The 17,181-nt window shown below is 35.3% G+C and overlaps 1 protein-coding gene across 1 annotated transcript; it reads left to right on the top strand.

The window, feature by feature from the left end:
- The first annotated feature begins 553 nt into the window (after positions 1–553).
- LOC132543639 (sodium-dependent proline transporter-like) lies at positions 554–16,560 on the top strand. Its single transcript, XM_060207155.1, has 13 exons — positions 554–725; positions 2,995–3,126; positions 3,794–4,061; positions 6,208–6,340; positions 6,857–6,991; positions 7,870–7,973; positions 8,543–8,667; positions 9,544–9,656; positions 10,497–10,628; positions 11,812–11,911; positions 15,297–15,397; positions 15,781–15,948; positions 16,423–16,560. Exons 1-13 carry the CDS (start codon positions 554–556, stop codon positions 16,558–16,560), a joined length of 1,821 nt encoding a protein of 606 aa, XP_060063138.1.
- The last annotated feature ends 621 nt before the right edge of the window (positions 16,561–17,181 follow it).

Raw genomic sequence — 17,181 nt, 5'->3', positions numbered from 1 at the left:
ATAATGCATCTAAATACTACACGTATAAGGTAAAATGTATATCAATAAAGATAACACGTTCACTACATTCATTCCTAGCATTATGAGGTAACTTGTTACAGGTATTAACTTCGAAATGGCCACCGCTCAAACCTGTTCGCGCATGCGTAACTTACTAACCAAAGTTTTCCGGTAGAAAAAGAGCGCGTAATTCGACCGCTTACTTTTTACTATGCAATGTAATGTGACACTGGTATCAATCTCCATATGACTATGACTGTGCATGTTTGCGAGGACGTTAACCCCTAGACATATTCAATATCTCTTAGAAAATATGACTCCCGATCTGGTTATTTATAATATGTTACAAAAGAGCAGGAAATTGGCTTGAAAATTATTATGTTTTCTGGGGAGGGGGTGTTTTTATTTAGCAGGCAAAATCACACCTAACTAATGACCCTATTGTAGATACAGTTATCGTAACAAGTGAAATCACACGGTTGATTAAGTTGATCAAATTTTGTACTATTTTATTTTTTCTCAACGGAAGGGTATCGATTCCACACCTCAGGACATGGAACTAGACGATGTACAGGTGGACCTCATCAACAAGGCCAGTAAGAAACCACAACCTGACCGTGACGTTTGGTCTAACAGATTTGAGTACCTCTTGGGCTTAATCGGATTTACCATTGGACTTGGAAGTATCTGGCGTTTTCCGTACCTTTGTATGAAAAATGGCGGAGGTAAGGACAATCATTTCAGTTCCAACTTTAACCCTTTGTTATAACTTTATTTCTTTTATCAGAACCAGAAAGCGGGAAACAAAAACAGCTGTATAGTAATACAAACAAAACACAACGCCTTGTGATACTGCTACTCCTAAAATATAACAATAAACAAAACTTTTCTCAGACCCATTGTTACATGCTTCAAATGGAAACAAGTTCGGGCGTTCTTTATTCTTTATATTGAAAGTAATGATTAATTTCATTTATACTCATACCTCCAGCAATAGTTTCATTCATTGTGCCTGAGAGCATTGACGAGAATCACATCTAATATGCTTCTCAACTTTGACGTAAATACACACTAGCAGAATCTATGATGAATATCACTGAATAACAAATGAAAAAAGAAAACTTTCATGACCATTACTGATGCATGCTTAAATAAAAAACGATGTTGCTGTCGAATGAGAATAAGTGACACCTCACTCGGAAGACGAGATGGACGAATTTCAAACAGAAGTACATATGGACCTGTCCTTGTAATATCCGATGATGAGGTTGATAAATGTGTTTATGAACAATTATGGAAGAGAGAACAGTTCAAGACGTGAATGATGAATGACACCAGATAACCGACCAGTAAGAAGATATACCACTGGGAATACACAAAATAATGATAAATGCAGCAAACAATTTTACAACATCTCAAAAAACAGACATAAGATAGGGATAACACGTCATCGTCAAACATTAATTCACAATAATGTCGATATTCAGCTCCTTCAATGTTAAGCACTCTTCTAAAACAGTCATAAAAAGTAGAATTATTAAAAATATTGTAGAAGTAGTTATATAACGATGCATTTCAGATAAATCTTTTCTTAAAACCACCTTAAGGATATGTTTTGTACATAGAGAATAATCCTATTTCTACCGTTGACATTTTAACTGTATCATTATAATAAGTCTTTTCCAAGTGACATTTACTCAGTTTTCAATGAACACCGTCATACATTGTATGTACTCCTTAGCTATCATCGATTTTCGTGGGTGGCCGCTCCTTGCTCGTAATGCACAACACATTCACTATGTTGAGGGGCGATAGAAACCTCTAGAGATTACCTTTTTTCCTATGACGCAGGTTAACAGGAGTATTAAAGCCTTTTAGGGTTCCGCAGAGAATAAGAAAAAAATTAACGGTCTTTGCCTTATTTACGATAGGATTCTAAGCATGACAATTGTTTTCAACAATGCTGATAATATGTTTTAAGTTATCTGGAGCATCCACGCATGGACAAAGAAACATAAGAAGAAGAAAATATCAAAAGTGATTTTTTGATTACCATTGAATATCATTTGTGTAGGGCAACATCGTCATTGAACAGGCCACATGCTTTTCCACGGGAACAAAGCATTGATTTATATGGTCTGGCTTGTTTTCAGGCTGACGTTTGGTATTTCCTAAATAACCCTTTAAAACAGGTTGATATTGCTTCATCCTTGAATAAAAAGCAGTGACATTTGCCCATGGGAAAACGGTCTCGAAAATCTGTTCATCAGGCACAAGCACATGCCAAATACATCTAGATAAATTGCTTATATTGATCATATGGAACCAACTGTACATTTTCCCAAAACGATGGGTATCTCAAATGAAAAATAACCATTTCACAAAAGTTTATACATTTATACTTTTAAGTCCTTAAGTAACAATATAACCATTAGAAACAGTAATTGTAAACACGACAGTCACTTACCTCGATCTATTGTGTTTTACATGTAACAGTTAACACCTTTTAATACTAATCTACAATTAGCTACAATAGAGCTAGCGAATGAATTCAAATACATCATACACCATTTCCATCCTCCTTGGACTCGTCAGTGATGCGAGGGGCCTAAATTTTGAATCCTAAGACGTTGAAATCTACATTGGAATGTGCACTTATATCATGATCTCCGTACAAGATGTCGGCATCTTAGTGTTTCGAAAGATGCAGATTGAAGAAGATTATTAAGGAGCTTTACTGTTGTCATGTTAAAGGCATTGATAATTTTACTGGTCCTGTCCTGTCCTGGTTGAATACAAAGTTTGACGTGCTCGCTGGTACGCCTTGTGGTTCCTTTTTTTTTTTTTTTTTGTTTTTTTTTTTTTTTATTTTATTATTAATATAAAATTCTTAGAGTCGTAAATTGGGTTTCTGGACATATTTACCAAGAATCGTTTAATGAATGTCTATTTGCTTTAACTTATTTGTTATAAATATTATTTTCTTTATTGTAGGAGCATTTCTGGTCCCGTTTTTCTTCTTCACGCTGTTATGTGGGGTTCCGCTCTACTTCTTGGAGTTGACGTTGGGTCAGTTTTCTGGACAGAGTGCCGTGATTGCGTGGTCGCTATGTCCACTGTTTGAAGGTTAGGAGAATTTTACTTATACACAGAGTTTGCCAGTTACCCATCTCCGAATGGGTCATGTTTACATGTATGTTAAACATTTGTATATAAGAGAGAGATGGCCAGCCAGCCACTTAAAGTTAAAAAAACTATTGGACTGCGTTGACCTGGAAAAGACACGAAAAGCAAACATGCCTAATTTTTTTATTTGATACAGTAAAATGAAACAGCACATTGAACTGTCGTCCGTCCGTCTGTCCGTCCGTTTAACATGAGATGACTTAAAGTGATATCAATGGTAACGCTATATGAGTGTGTGATTATATTCATTTTACATGTTACCTTATATCAATAATAAAAATGAGAACAATCATATTTGACGATCGAAGTTTATAGCAAAATGTATAAACAACACGCACGCTGTTTAGTTGTAAAATCATTATTTTATTCATAAATATATATTAGACACAAAAAAGAATGTAAAAAGAAAACAGATCAAAAATAAAATATAATTGGTGTGCAAAGCTATTCATTTAGGTTTAGGACTTTATTTTTGTGGGTACCCTCAACATGATTAACAAAAAAACATTAATAAAGGGTAACGTTTGTAGTATAGTATAGAATTCACGTGTTAACAAAAGAGTGTTTAAAACGTACCCACGGAATGTTTTACTCTTTCGCTTGAAAGGTATTGGCTACTCCGTCACTATGCTGAGCATGCTGGGCGCCTGGTACTACGGTCCGATAGTGGCATGGATATTGTTATACTTTGTGTACTCATTCTTCCCAACACAACCTTGGTCCACTTGTGACAATACATGGAATACTAATCAGTGTATCGAAGTAAGGGCGGGAGGTCCTGCTGGAACCAACTCCACAGGGAACCTTTCCATACAGACGAATGTGTCAGTAACACATGAAGGATTCTACCCAACCGCTGCCACCGAATTTTGGCGGTATGTAGATTTACGTTATATGCTGATATGAAACACACGAGAAGGTACCATTTGCTGGACAAACTCAACATAGGCATACATGTTCATATTGTTATTTTTTTCATCTTTTAGTAAGATTCACTAAAACATAACAGAAACTTCACTTATTCAGTTAAAATTTCCAGGCGCTACCCAAAGTTCAATTTAAAATTTTTGATGATTTTTCTGCAAACGGCAGCAAGAGGAAGAGTTTTAGCCAGTTTCAGAATGGGTCATATGCGCAAGGTTTTACTACCGATGAAGGGAAGGTGTGAACGACACACTTACTATAGTATTGAACAAAGTATTGATACTATTGTATTGAAGTATTCAAATAATCGAGTCAAGTATACAACGACCTCTGTGATTGGTCGGGGGCGGAGTTTAGACAACCTGAATAGTTGATCTGACACCCAATTTGTTCCGGTAGGCGGAGTTATTGTACACTATCAGTTACATAACAATTACTAAGTAATCGCTGGAAAAATGTCCGACGACGGCAACAGTACGCAAAATTTTATTCGACGAAATTATGTCCGATACGAACGATATGGGGAATCCTGTTTTTGTACAAGGCGATGTGGTTGTGATGGATAATTGTGGATTTCATCACCATAGACAGGGAGAGCGCATTTTAAGAAATATGATGAAAGAATATGGCGTGTCCCTGGTTTTTCAGCCGCCTTATTCCCCGGAATACAACGTAACTGAATATGTATTCAATGTCATGAGACAGAGGCTTCGGGCAAATACCCGACTTGTGTCAGAATTTCTGGAACTTGCAGTAGTAAATGCTCTAGATATTCCGCCCAAGCAACTTCAAAGTTTTTTCACATGTTGCGGATATGTATAATTTTCGATGGAAAGATAAAAAATAAAATAAAAAATATATGTGACCACAGAATTCCTTTATTTTTTAATGCAGTATGAATTATCGGCATATATCAGGAGGTCCCAGGTAATTCGTAATTCTTTGTTACATATAATAGAGCTTGGGCTTAAACCGAAATATTTTAAGCCAACCCTCCCCCTCCCCCCCCCTTTCAAAAAAATAAATAAATAAATAAATAAAACTAGTACAGAATGACTATATGACTATATTCATTGTTAAGATGTTATGAATTCTCCGGTCCCAGTGATCTAACCTGTTGATATATATTTTGTACGTAAATTAGTTTAGTACGGAGTAACTTTCGTTTTCTCGTTGTACCATCGATGGAAAAGCAAGGTATCATTGGGTGTAGAACGAAAAAAATGGGACAACCCAATTAGGTCTGATCTGAAGCCACCTGTGACTTGGATTCTTCCAATTAACCTCTCGCGACAGTCGAGTGTTTGTAAAATGCCGATGTCTGCACAGTATTTTTTCACCTGGCTCCACCCACAATCGATCTAGACTTGGCTCTGCCAATCAGAGAGCTTGTTGCATAAATTTAAGGAATTCGATTGGTGAAGTACTTCAGTACAATACTATCAATACTTTGTTCAGTACTACAGTACTTGAAACGTTCACACCTTCCCTTCATCGGTAGTAAAGGGACTTGGCATTTTTCTTGAAGTTCCATCTTCGCTCACAAAAGGTGTAGGAGAGAAATAAAATATATCTGCTGTATACAGCAAAATCTTAAGAGACCGTTAATCGTAGGGCACCCCCGGTAGACATCGGAGAACTCAAGAATATGCTCTCCTCCTTGTCTTAGTAGACCGTTCGCCCCTCTGAACAAGGCTACGGGCTCTGTCTCCTGTTTAAGTCTTTTAAGATGGTGTTTACAAATTTCGGAATCAAGATCGTCCATAAAACAGGAAGGCTCTGCCGAAACACCTAATTTTATTTTCCTCAAAGTTTTAAAGAGGTGTACCGGTGAATATTCGTTTTCCAGTTACCATCGTATTCGTATTGAATTAAGAACGTATTGAAAAGTCGATATTTTCATACTAGCCCACATAAATATTATATCAGTGTCATCTAAATGCCATTCCATTTCAGCGATATGGTAAAATTAAAGATATCAATAGACCTCAATTCATAATATGTCCCACTGCATTTTTTGAAGAATTAAAGTTGTTTTTTATCACAAGAACATTATGAATTATCATAAATACTGTCAAAAATATTTCATGTATGCAGGTACAAGATACTGAACACTTCGTCTGGAATAGAGGAATGGGGTACCCCGCAATGGCATCTCATAGTGGCCCTCTTCTTCTCATACGCATCTACATTCCTTTGTATAATCAGAGGTGTGAAATCGGTTGGAAAGGTAAAGTAAACAATATACCTTTCTTTAATATGAAACTTTGTCAGAAAAACATCATCGTTGTTCATTATTGTTTAAGTTGTTCGTTTAATGAATTAGATGTCTTAACAATAGCCACGGTTATACAAAGACGGGTGTAGAGAAGAACACCAAAAATGGGAAATAAAGCATAGAACGAAACAGCAGACAGGAAAAGATCATGACATATTGCAATGTTAGCAGTATCTTTTAATGCCCCTTGTTAGAAGACATAGAAGAGAAGAAGAGAGCCCAGACATTAGTTCCCCCTTCCATGAACCATTCTGCAATGTATATATTAGTGTAACGATGGTATTACATTGTAATGCTTGTAACAAGACTGTATTTAAGTCTAACGGCAAAAAAAGAGGTTCTATTTATTGTAACTTTGAATTTCTAAACAGGCATAAATCACTTAATTTATCTAATTTTCAAACAATTAATGGTATGGCATCATCCTTTTTGGTTGATTGTATTTCATATGGATGGTCTCTAACGCAGGTTGTGTATGTCACTGCTCTGGGACCATTTGTTCTTCTGATCGTCATCCTCATTCGCAGTCTGTGTTTGGAGGGATCAATGGATGGCGTCATATTGTACTTGACACCAGACTTCTCTAAATTGCTGTCCTACCAGGTTTGTTGATATTTGCCTTTGAGAATATGAACTCGATCAATTAGGCATGTTGAGGTCATTGTAATGTGCTGTATGATAATTGATTTTCGTGTGAGTACTGTTTATCACCGAAATCATTTGAAAAGTAGCCGCTTTTGTTAACTGATTCATTAACATTATGAGAAGCATATTTGTTATCTACCTTGTTTGTATCTACGTTTTATGTTTGCTATTCAAATATTCCCTATAACGTTTAAATTACTGGTAAACGGTACTTTCTCCTCACAAACACATATCTTTTACAGCAACAAAAAAAAACTCGTCTTGTTTTCATTGTCCCTCTACCAATCTATCCTTTGACTTTAAACATATTTGATATCGTAAGGTTTAAATTGAAAACCTGTTATTAAATGTTATCGCTTTTAAGTCAGAATTAGATTTACATGTATTTTGTTATGAGCGTCGTTTTCTTGTGTTTTATAGCCCTAAATGACATATTGTTGATTGATCGCAATACAATTTATGTTGCAAAAACAAAACAAAACAGCTCATAATCGATTATTAACATGCTACGAACCTTTACCATAATGTACGCTCTAAATCCAGTTGGTTTGCTATAACGTTTTATATAAATTTGTATTTTGGTAACAATCTGACATATTTCCTGATGTAAAGATTTTATGCTAACTGAATATATTAAAAAAAATGTAAGTACAGTAAGAAAATGTGACCAGGCGGGAAGTCGTGCCATCGTGTTCGGATAGTGACATAGTGATAACGTTTTAAAGGAGTGGTTCTATCATACCATAACATTATCTTATTCTACATTAGTATACTGATGTATTTAAATTTTTACTTTTTATTGCAATCAAAAAAAATTTCTTTGATCCTGTTTTCAGATTTGGTTGGAAGCTGCTTTGCAGGTGTTCTACTCGCTTGGGCCGGTTTGGGGTGGCGTAATTACTATGGCCAGCTACCACAAGTTCCGGGGAAATATCATGAGGTAAACTTATTATCATTATTATGTATAAGTGGACAAATTGTACAAAAGAAACACACGTGATTAGTACGTAGAGCCAAACAGTGAATTAATCTGCATCATACATCTGTTTCGTCCTTCTATGACTCGTCAGTGATGTTAAGTTTTAAAGCTTAGAAGCCGACTGAGGAAAAATTCAAAGAGACCGAAAGAAAAGTCAAAATCTCGTCGGAATTATATAGTTTTCTTGGACTTTGATGCCTGAACATCAATTGCATCAATCCTTTGTAGGAAGATTACGATAAAATATTTTAAAAGATTAATCAAGTTTGCGATTTAAATGTATAGATATTGAATTTATAATCATCTTAGGTTCTAAGGTAGAGCATTAAACTATTTTTTGAACATTTTTAATGCTTCTTACATGTAACTGCCCTGAATCCCATGAACTACGTCATTATCATGAGGAATACTTAGAATTAAGAAATTATACTGTCTTCTCAAGATGTTGTCTCGCGTTAACAAATATATAATACTATTTCAGTAATTATTTTATCATACAGTGGTTATCATATTGGTTTATTTGTTTTCAGGGACACTATAATCATTGTAGCTGTGGACACATTCAGTAACTTTTTGTGTGGTTTGGTGGTTTTCTCCATCTTGGGGTTTCTAGCACACGACGCTGGTCTCTCAATCTCCGAAGTGGCGGAATCTGGTTGGTAAAACTAACTCGTCTTACTGTCTACGCATGAAACAATATGTGTTTAAAGTAAATAAGTTTGAACCTATCAAAATGATTCTAGCCGAAGGGCTAAGTGAGCTTACAAAAAGATTAAAAGAAGGAATACTATGGCAAATATACACGCTAGCAGGGTTGAATAGATTTAAACCCCTTGAACCCACTTTTTCTGATGAACCAAAAGGCTTTTGCGTGGTAAACTTTTGACATAATGTTGAATAAGTTTGAAAAAAGAAATGATCTAGACTCATAGTGATGTTCACAAGGGTCAAATATATCAAAATCTAGACTTCTGATTAACCAAAAGGTAAGGAAACATAATAGTTAGCTTGTGGACTATTGGGATGAACCCACAGGCGTCTTTTCGTTTACTAAGTCTTTGATGGTCAATGTTGTGAAATAATGGATGAAAAACATTGTAAATCGATCAGTTGGGAGATGCAGGCCCATTGGATCTCTTGTTGTAATAGTACAGACAGGTTTGGTGAAAATTTTATGTCCCCACACATCAATCATATGAACAGGTTGTCTATGAATGGCGTCTGACATCGTTTGTGGTCACCGTCTTCATATGACCTAAGCTGTTGCTGTGACTATAACCAAGTTTCTAACTCAATATCATTAGTCTTCAACCTACATTAAGTTAAATGTTAAAATGTCAGTTTTTTTTTATTTCGTTGCCACTACATATATCTCTGTAGGACACAAAGAATGACATACATAAAGTACAAATGCAGCGAATAGTACTTGATACATAACATGACACTAGGGAAGAAATAATTCATTGTTCACCAGAATATTTTTCAGTGTAACTTAATATTTTCATTTCATTGATTTTTGAAACTGTTACAGGTCCTGGTCTTGTGTTTCTGGTGTACCCGGAGGTTCTAACTCGTCTACCTTTGCCTCAATTATGGGCCATCCTATTCTTTTTTATGCTGTTCATGGTCGGCCTTGACAGTCAGGTAATGGTCACTTAACAGATAATAAATTCTTTATTGGTCTGTATTTTATCGACATATCCTGTACTGTCACAAGAAGGCTTACACGAATATTTTGCATCCTCCATAAACACACGCACATGTCTCTCACGCACCAGAATGTTACCTTGAATTACCATAGCTATTGATAGGACGTTTAAAAATGTAAAACCAATTATTTAAAAAGTGCCTGTAGAGTTTCATTTGTTTAATATTTCTTCACGATTTTAGATGTTATGACTTTTTTTAACCAATTCATTATAATACTGCTATACATATAAATAGTAAACCAACCTTTCAGGATACACGAAATCATCTAACATATTGAATATCTCAGAAAATTATTGAATTATTTGGTTGCTACGCATCCCTAGAGTGGTTTTGATAAGTTTTCATTCTCATAATATGACTTTTAGATTTTCGCTTTGTCTATGTATCTAGCAACATTGACTAGTCTTGGCTGAACGAAGGAACCGTATGATGTAGTGTCGTTCATTATTTGGTATCGATGCATTAATATATCAAGTTAAAATGAAAGATAATTATCAGGATAATTAGTCGTTACATGGCGGTAACTTCCACGTTTATAGAATCGGGATATCTCAGTCAGGAGACAGAACCCAATTCTTCTTCACAGTGGTGGACGATCAACTAAAGGCCAAGTGTGTGAAAAGCATTGGCGTGCATACGATCGCTATCCAAAGACATGGTTTGATTTAGTCTTGGTCAATATGGGGAGCATTAATCGAGGATGTTTTTTCATGAAAGTTTTACTTTATGCACATGCATAGTCATTACATTATGCTGTTTTGATATTCGTTTTAGTTTGGATCCGTCGAGACGTTTATAAGTGCCTTGATGGATGTTTTCCCAAACACACTCGGCAAACGGAAATACCATGTCATTGGTACAGTGTTTTTCCTCTACTTTTCTACAAGTATTATTTTCTCAACAAACGTAAGTGACTTTGAAATTATACTTGCATACCCATACTTGTTTGTTGAGAAGGCGAAGCATGTTCGATTTTTTGGTCAATGAAGCAACACTACAGCTTGAGGATTAAGAGTGCATTGTATCTTCTGATACCATTCGAAATATTCAGAAGCGGAGGTTAGAAAAAAACATCAACTTTTGATCACTTTGGGTTTCGCTCCGACGCCTCCTGGATTTTTATATTTAGGTCCTCGGCATCGCTGACTGCTGTATCTTCATGTGTATTGTAAGGTGTTATTCTTTTCTTGTCTTTAGCATAGTTTTTGAAGTTGCAGGTATTAGACACTCTCGGTGAACTTTTGTCCCAGTGGCTTACCGTAACCTGTGTTTTTATCTATACGAAGCGTAACTCGGTTCCGAAATTGCACATGTACTTGACACCGCTCAGTCTAGATTTCGACATTTGATTCTAGCTGATTTGAGTTTGCCAGCTTTTTTTTTTTTTTTTTTTGAAAGGTCATGTCCTTAGCATCATTGACGAGTTCTAGAAGGACTGAACAGCAATATGATGCATATTAATTCATTACCGTCGTTGTTATATTTTAATTATGAAATTGTATTGGGTACACCGGGTTTGACTTGTTTTAATTCAATCAAATAGTTGCATAGTTTAACACATAATCGTGTAATTGTCTAATATCAAATATGAGGGTTATGTAATATTCGGGTTGCCTCCTAACCGTTGACAATTTAGGCCACTGTGTGTCTTTCGTATCATTTAAAAAACTTGCCGCTTAATTACAAATAAAGAACAATAGAACCAGTTTTATATGCTTCATTTTGTACACATCAGAGGATAAATCCTATAACCTCCCCTGATTTGATGGACGCTTGACACTAAAACTCAGGTATTGTTTATTGAGACTAGCACTCGTCAGCGATGTTTAAGTAATCAATAGAAAAATCTTAATTTTGACGAGGAGGTGCACTAGTTTGTTAATTATTGTCATATATGAGATAATTTTAGAACAACGTCAAGAGTTTGTACATATTCTGACTCTTTCCACCATTTGATTTAATTAAAACTTGACATGCAAGTTACAGCATACTTCGGGGACTAAGTCCACTAGCAGTGTTAATCATACATGATAACAGTAGGATATTTAGCAAATAGACTTATAATCCCACAAGATTTATTGTTTTCCAGGGTGCAGTGTATATTTTTCAGTTCATCGATTGGTATTTATCGGCATTTATTATATTCTTGGTGGCGTTTCTAGAATGTGTCATAGCTGGATGGATATATGGTAAGACAATTTATGTTAATGCATTTACAATTATCAAGGACTGTCGAAGCAATTGATTTTTTTTTTCTTTTCCTTGTGTTTAAATGTTCCTAATAACTTATATTAAGATGGAAAACAAAGCCATTTCGAAAAGTTTAATGACTAGAGCACGCATTTAAATAAACGTATTTTTCATTTTTGCTGTTTTAGATACTTTTATTTATAAGGGATACTAAAAAAATATTTCACAATTTTGTTCGCCCAAAACAAGACGTTGTATAAAAGACTTGCAGGTGGACTGCATCTTGCAATGCACATTAATTATAAGATAGAAAACGCGACAAAGAAAATTCAATTATTTTCGTGCAGCTGCAATTTCTTCTCAAGACTAGTCATTGAGACCATAAGGCAAACGTTTGAACAAAAATTACACAATTTAGGGGAAAATTAATGCTGACAAACAAATATTAACTACAAATAGGAAGCGCGTCCACCGCATAATCAAATAAAATTCCAAATTTGGTTATGGGTTTGTATTTCTTAACGTCCAATCAACATCTCATTAAATTACGTGTGTATTCACTCTAACGTTAGCATTTCTTAACGTTATTATGTGACGTCATTATAATTGAACGGATTACTGTTCCTATTTCACTAATTCTAAGGATGATCTCATTCGGAATTGTTCTGTAAATAGATACACATTGTCATGATTTCGCTATATTTTCATTACGACGATTGAACTTTTATCTATCTGCAGCAATTATTTGTATGATAAAGACAGCTAAATAAATGAAAATACGAACATGTCAACTTAATCATGATCCAAATTCAAATTCAATAAAACCAGGAAAATAGTAAACAAAGGAATGATTTACACGGAGGTTCCTGAAAAAGGAAAATAAGACCAGGTTTTCCGGAAAAGGAAGCGTCTTTTGCTTCATCGCCTATACCCGCCATGTAAACACTGGTCAATCCAAGTAAGTAATGTCGTGTTCTCATATGAGAACAAGGTATACAACAACGGAACCAACAGACAAACTAACGAGCACCAAACACGTCTAACTTCATATCACACAAAGAAATTGAATTCTTGCACGAAAATCGTGTTAATGGGAACAGGCCATTGAATATAGAATCACAACTGTGACATGTAAATACCATAGTTTGGGGATGCAGTAACATTGCTATCTAGAAATGGAAAATTCAGAAAAGGGTAATTGAAATCATCACATTTTTCATACAGCTTGGCGGAAAGCAGCTGTTCATGTTGGTTTCGTTGTAGGAAAAGACCGAGATATGTAGCTAATGTAGAAGAGGTTGTTGTGTCTTTCCAGATTTCCAGATTTGGTGGATGAAAACGACTGACGTAGTCAATAAATTTCTTGTTATTTAATAACAAGACATCATCAATATATCTTAAAGTAATATTGAACGAAACTGCATTGTCTTAGTGGCCTATATTGATAAGTTCTCTTCAATAAATCCAGCCTTGTATAAAAACAAAACAACAAGTCAGCCAACAGAGAGGCGCAGTTTGTTCTCATGGGTGTGTCAGAAGACTGTTGGAAGATCTTACCACCAAACTCGACGAAGATGTTGTCAGCCAACAAACTAATTAGTTTTATGATTTCATCCTCCGTAAACTTCTTCTTTGATTTGGACGTAATTTTTACGAAATACGCTTCAGTATAGTTTACAAACATATATTTATACTGCCATTCTCCTTTCTAGGAAAAGGAAAGCTCTCCTAAGAGAACGAAGGCTTTCCTACAGTTCAGAATGTGGTATAGTGGTGTACAGGTTGGAAGTCAAATGTTTTTTATGAAAGAAATTTTTTAGAAGCGAGTGTTGAAGTTTGGTCAAATACTGTTCGAAGTTCTTAAAACACACATTCACACACATTGATTCCAATTTTTAAGTAAACAGTATCACAATAAGATTGTAACCCAAATTTGAATGGTGGTTAGTTGTGTTGACAAAGGCTTGGTTGAACAGCAATAAAACGTTGCTTACATGGACTCATGTGGAGTTTAGGAGTCCATAATAAAGGATGGAGGTCTGTATCCTTATCGCTGATAGGCAATCCAAATCCAAATATACAGAAAATCTACTAATGTTTACAGACAAGGATATTGTTATTGGATGCTTCATCTGCGGGCACTGTAACGTACTTGTCATGTAAATCTTATGTTCTTTTTTATTATTATTATTTCAAGCAAAATCGTTTTAGAATGATGGACCGGAAGGACGGAGAAAGTGAATCCAGCGCAGCATATTCTGGCTTCACCCATTATCTTAGTTTTTAACAGAATACATAAGTGTCTTGAAATTCATATTCCATCTAACGGAAGAGGTTTCGCGATATTTCGGACCCTTCATGAAAAGCTCTCGTAGTTTAGTATTTTGAATAATGCTTAAGTTAAGTTATAATTAGAAGTAGAACAAGAACAAAGTAACAGGACGACTAGTTCTAAGTTCATCCGTGAAATATTGCTGATGTTTATAGCATCCACATCCTTGATTGCACAGCCAATTTTCATAAATTGGCGAACCATTGGACGATTGCGGTCATCTAGACAGATAGATATAAAAAAAAGGCTGATTTGTGCCACATCATCAATAGAATCATGAAGTCTCAAATCTAATATCCAAAAGTCGCCAGAGGCTGGTTTTACTGAATCCACTGAGGAATCAAATGTAATGTATTTCGAACATGATAGACACCTAATGGCTTTTTTTGAAGTATCTATCAGATTTTCAAACGTGACGGTATATCCGCTAGCTATTGTAATGTCTGGCTACGATAACGTCTAGCTTTGGGAGTGAATAAAGACCTGACGTAGTAACCAAAGATATATTAGAAATATTTAGAATATTTTAGCAGTCTATAACGTGTCAAGTTCAACCAACAAAATAAAGTAACTTTAACCAAATAAATAAGGCGACGCATACGATACACCTTGACTAAAACGGTTTAACCAAAATAGCAGATGCGCGAAGTTTCCTGAAAACGCAAGGAAAGAGGGCAGTTATATACCGACGGGTATTTAAAGAATTGTAACAGTGACCCTGGCTTTTATATGTTAACTATCGCTCATCACTAAGCAGTGATTTGTATTAATATGGAAAGTACTAATATGGCATAGTCATTACATTGTCTCGGTCATGGAACAAACCATCTCCATTGGATCAAAACACCTGTCAATTATGAGGCAGGAGAGGTATAGGGGATTCTGGTAATACCAGCGAATCAAAAATCCAAGTGACAATACGGAAGTAGAAGCCAGGAAATAAATATCTCGTGTATTTTTGCTGGTGAATTAGGTCAAGAAAACTCAAATGCAAATTCTCAGATTTTGCGCTAACATGCAACAATTGATTAATGTCATTCCTTTACCTTAAGGTGCTGAGAGGTTGAGTCGCGACATCCAACTGATGACTGGGAGTTCGGTTTCGGTCTTTGTCAGGATTTCATGGGGTTTCATAATACCATCTGTGATGCTGGTACGAAACAATTAATATTTTCATGCCCTTTTACACCTGTTGCGCGTAACATGGTATCGTGAACAGTATGAAGTCAACAGGTAGTCTTAAATCCACGAACCAAATTTTTTTTAAAATAGCAGAATTAATGTCTGAGGCAGTATTTTCCTGATTTCTATTGTGTCTTGTTCCTTAACATGTTAAAGAAGAAATAATTTAATATGAAAATATTGTAATCGATGAAGTAAGGATGTTTGTAGAAACAGAGTTCTGAAGAAGTTGGATCAATTTTAGTTATTGTGATGTTCTGATGTTCCTTGAAATTGTTTCAATTTTAGTTAAATTTTGATTTCATTATTTTTTTTCAAAATTCATATTAACATATTTAATTAAAAACCTTTCAGATTGCAGGCATAACTGTAGCAGTGAAATTTGAAAGACCTGTTTACCGTGGATACGTTTATCCTGCTTATATCAGTGTAGCTGGTATGTTTGTTGCCTTGTTATTGGTTATACCAATACCCGTTGTCATGGTAAAACGGTTGTTAGAAAGACCCGGCTCGTTCGCCCAGGTGAGTAAAACAAATTATAGTTTCTGAATGATCATAGCCATATACAAATTATATTGGGGTCATTCAAGTGTCGTTGTATAGTATCATTCTGTTCAAACGTACCTGACGCTAGAATTACCAAAGAATCATTTAACGTGGATGCGAGATCGTATAGCATGAAAGAAGGACAATTAGTCCGATCATATTATACTGACAACGGGCTAATCATTTTATAATAAACGTGAATCAGACACCAGATACCACTATTCTTAGTTCACTGTTTAGGAACACAAGGAATTGTGTTCATTTGATTACTTATTAATACCAGAAGAGAGTGGGGAATACACTATTGTATTAATACAAGTTCAAAATGTTTTACAATACTGAAACTAACTATCGGTTGTTATTGAGGAAAATATCAAGCCATTTCCAAGTACTGAGAAGTGATAACATGAATAACGAGGCACAAAACGGATGAATGTGATATATTTTCAGAGACTCAGAATGTCGGTGGTGCCATCTCCCGACTGGAGACCTCATGATGAGAAAGAACGCTTAACCTACAAACAGTACCAATATAGAGGGAGTATATGGCAAAACTTGAAAACTAACATGAGAGGTACAAGCAAGTAGTTGAAGCAATTTTCTTAATTTCGAGATAACGAATAAAAACGCGAGAAAGGAATCTGTGTAATAGAAAATATCATTAAATATCATAAACCCATATATTGTTTGTTAGTTGTTTGGCAAACACTTTTAAATTATACTTTATTTATTATACAATAATTGCGAAACAAGTTTTTCCAGCTAATATCAGTCACTTGTTGGCACTATGGAAATGCGCGTTGGTCTTATTTTGGGAGAAAACCGGAATATTCGGCACGAGTTTAAAGTATACTCTTTTCTTGTGTGTTAAGAAAAACATCGCTGCTGATAAAAAAAATCTTGGACCAATATTCCACTGAAGATATTGATCTTGTCTCAATCATTTGGTCGAAAATATATATAGATATATTCGATGGACAACGTAAACCTTTGTTTTAGTACTATATGTGTGTTCTTCAACAGTTTTATTTTATCGAATTATGATAACCTGTGACTTTTCATATGCTCGCAACAATGCTCTGTGATGGTCAAACGGAGAATGGTGCTAATAAGATCCCACTAACCGTGTATTATAATCAATTTAGCCGATCTCATCACAACAATCTCAGGCCACAACAGATCATACCCTTCCAACAGCTGATGCTATAT

This window comes from Ylistrum balloti, unplaced genomic scaffold (genome assembly GCF_031769215.1).
Source record: "Ylistrum balloti isolate Yb309-2 unplaced genomic scaffold, AGI_CSIRO_Ybal_v1 Utg369760, whole genome shotgun sequence".
NCBI lineage: Eukaryota > Metazoa > Mollusca > Bivalvia > Pectinida > Pectinidae > Ylistrum > Ylistrum balloti.
Note: the sequence above shows the minus strand (reverse complement) of the source record. Positions and strands in the feature narration are given on the sequence as shown.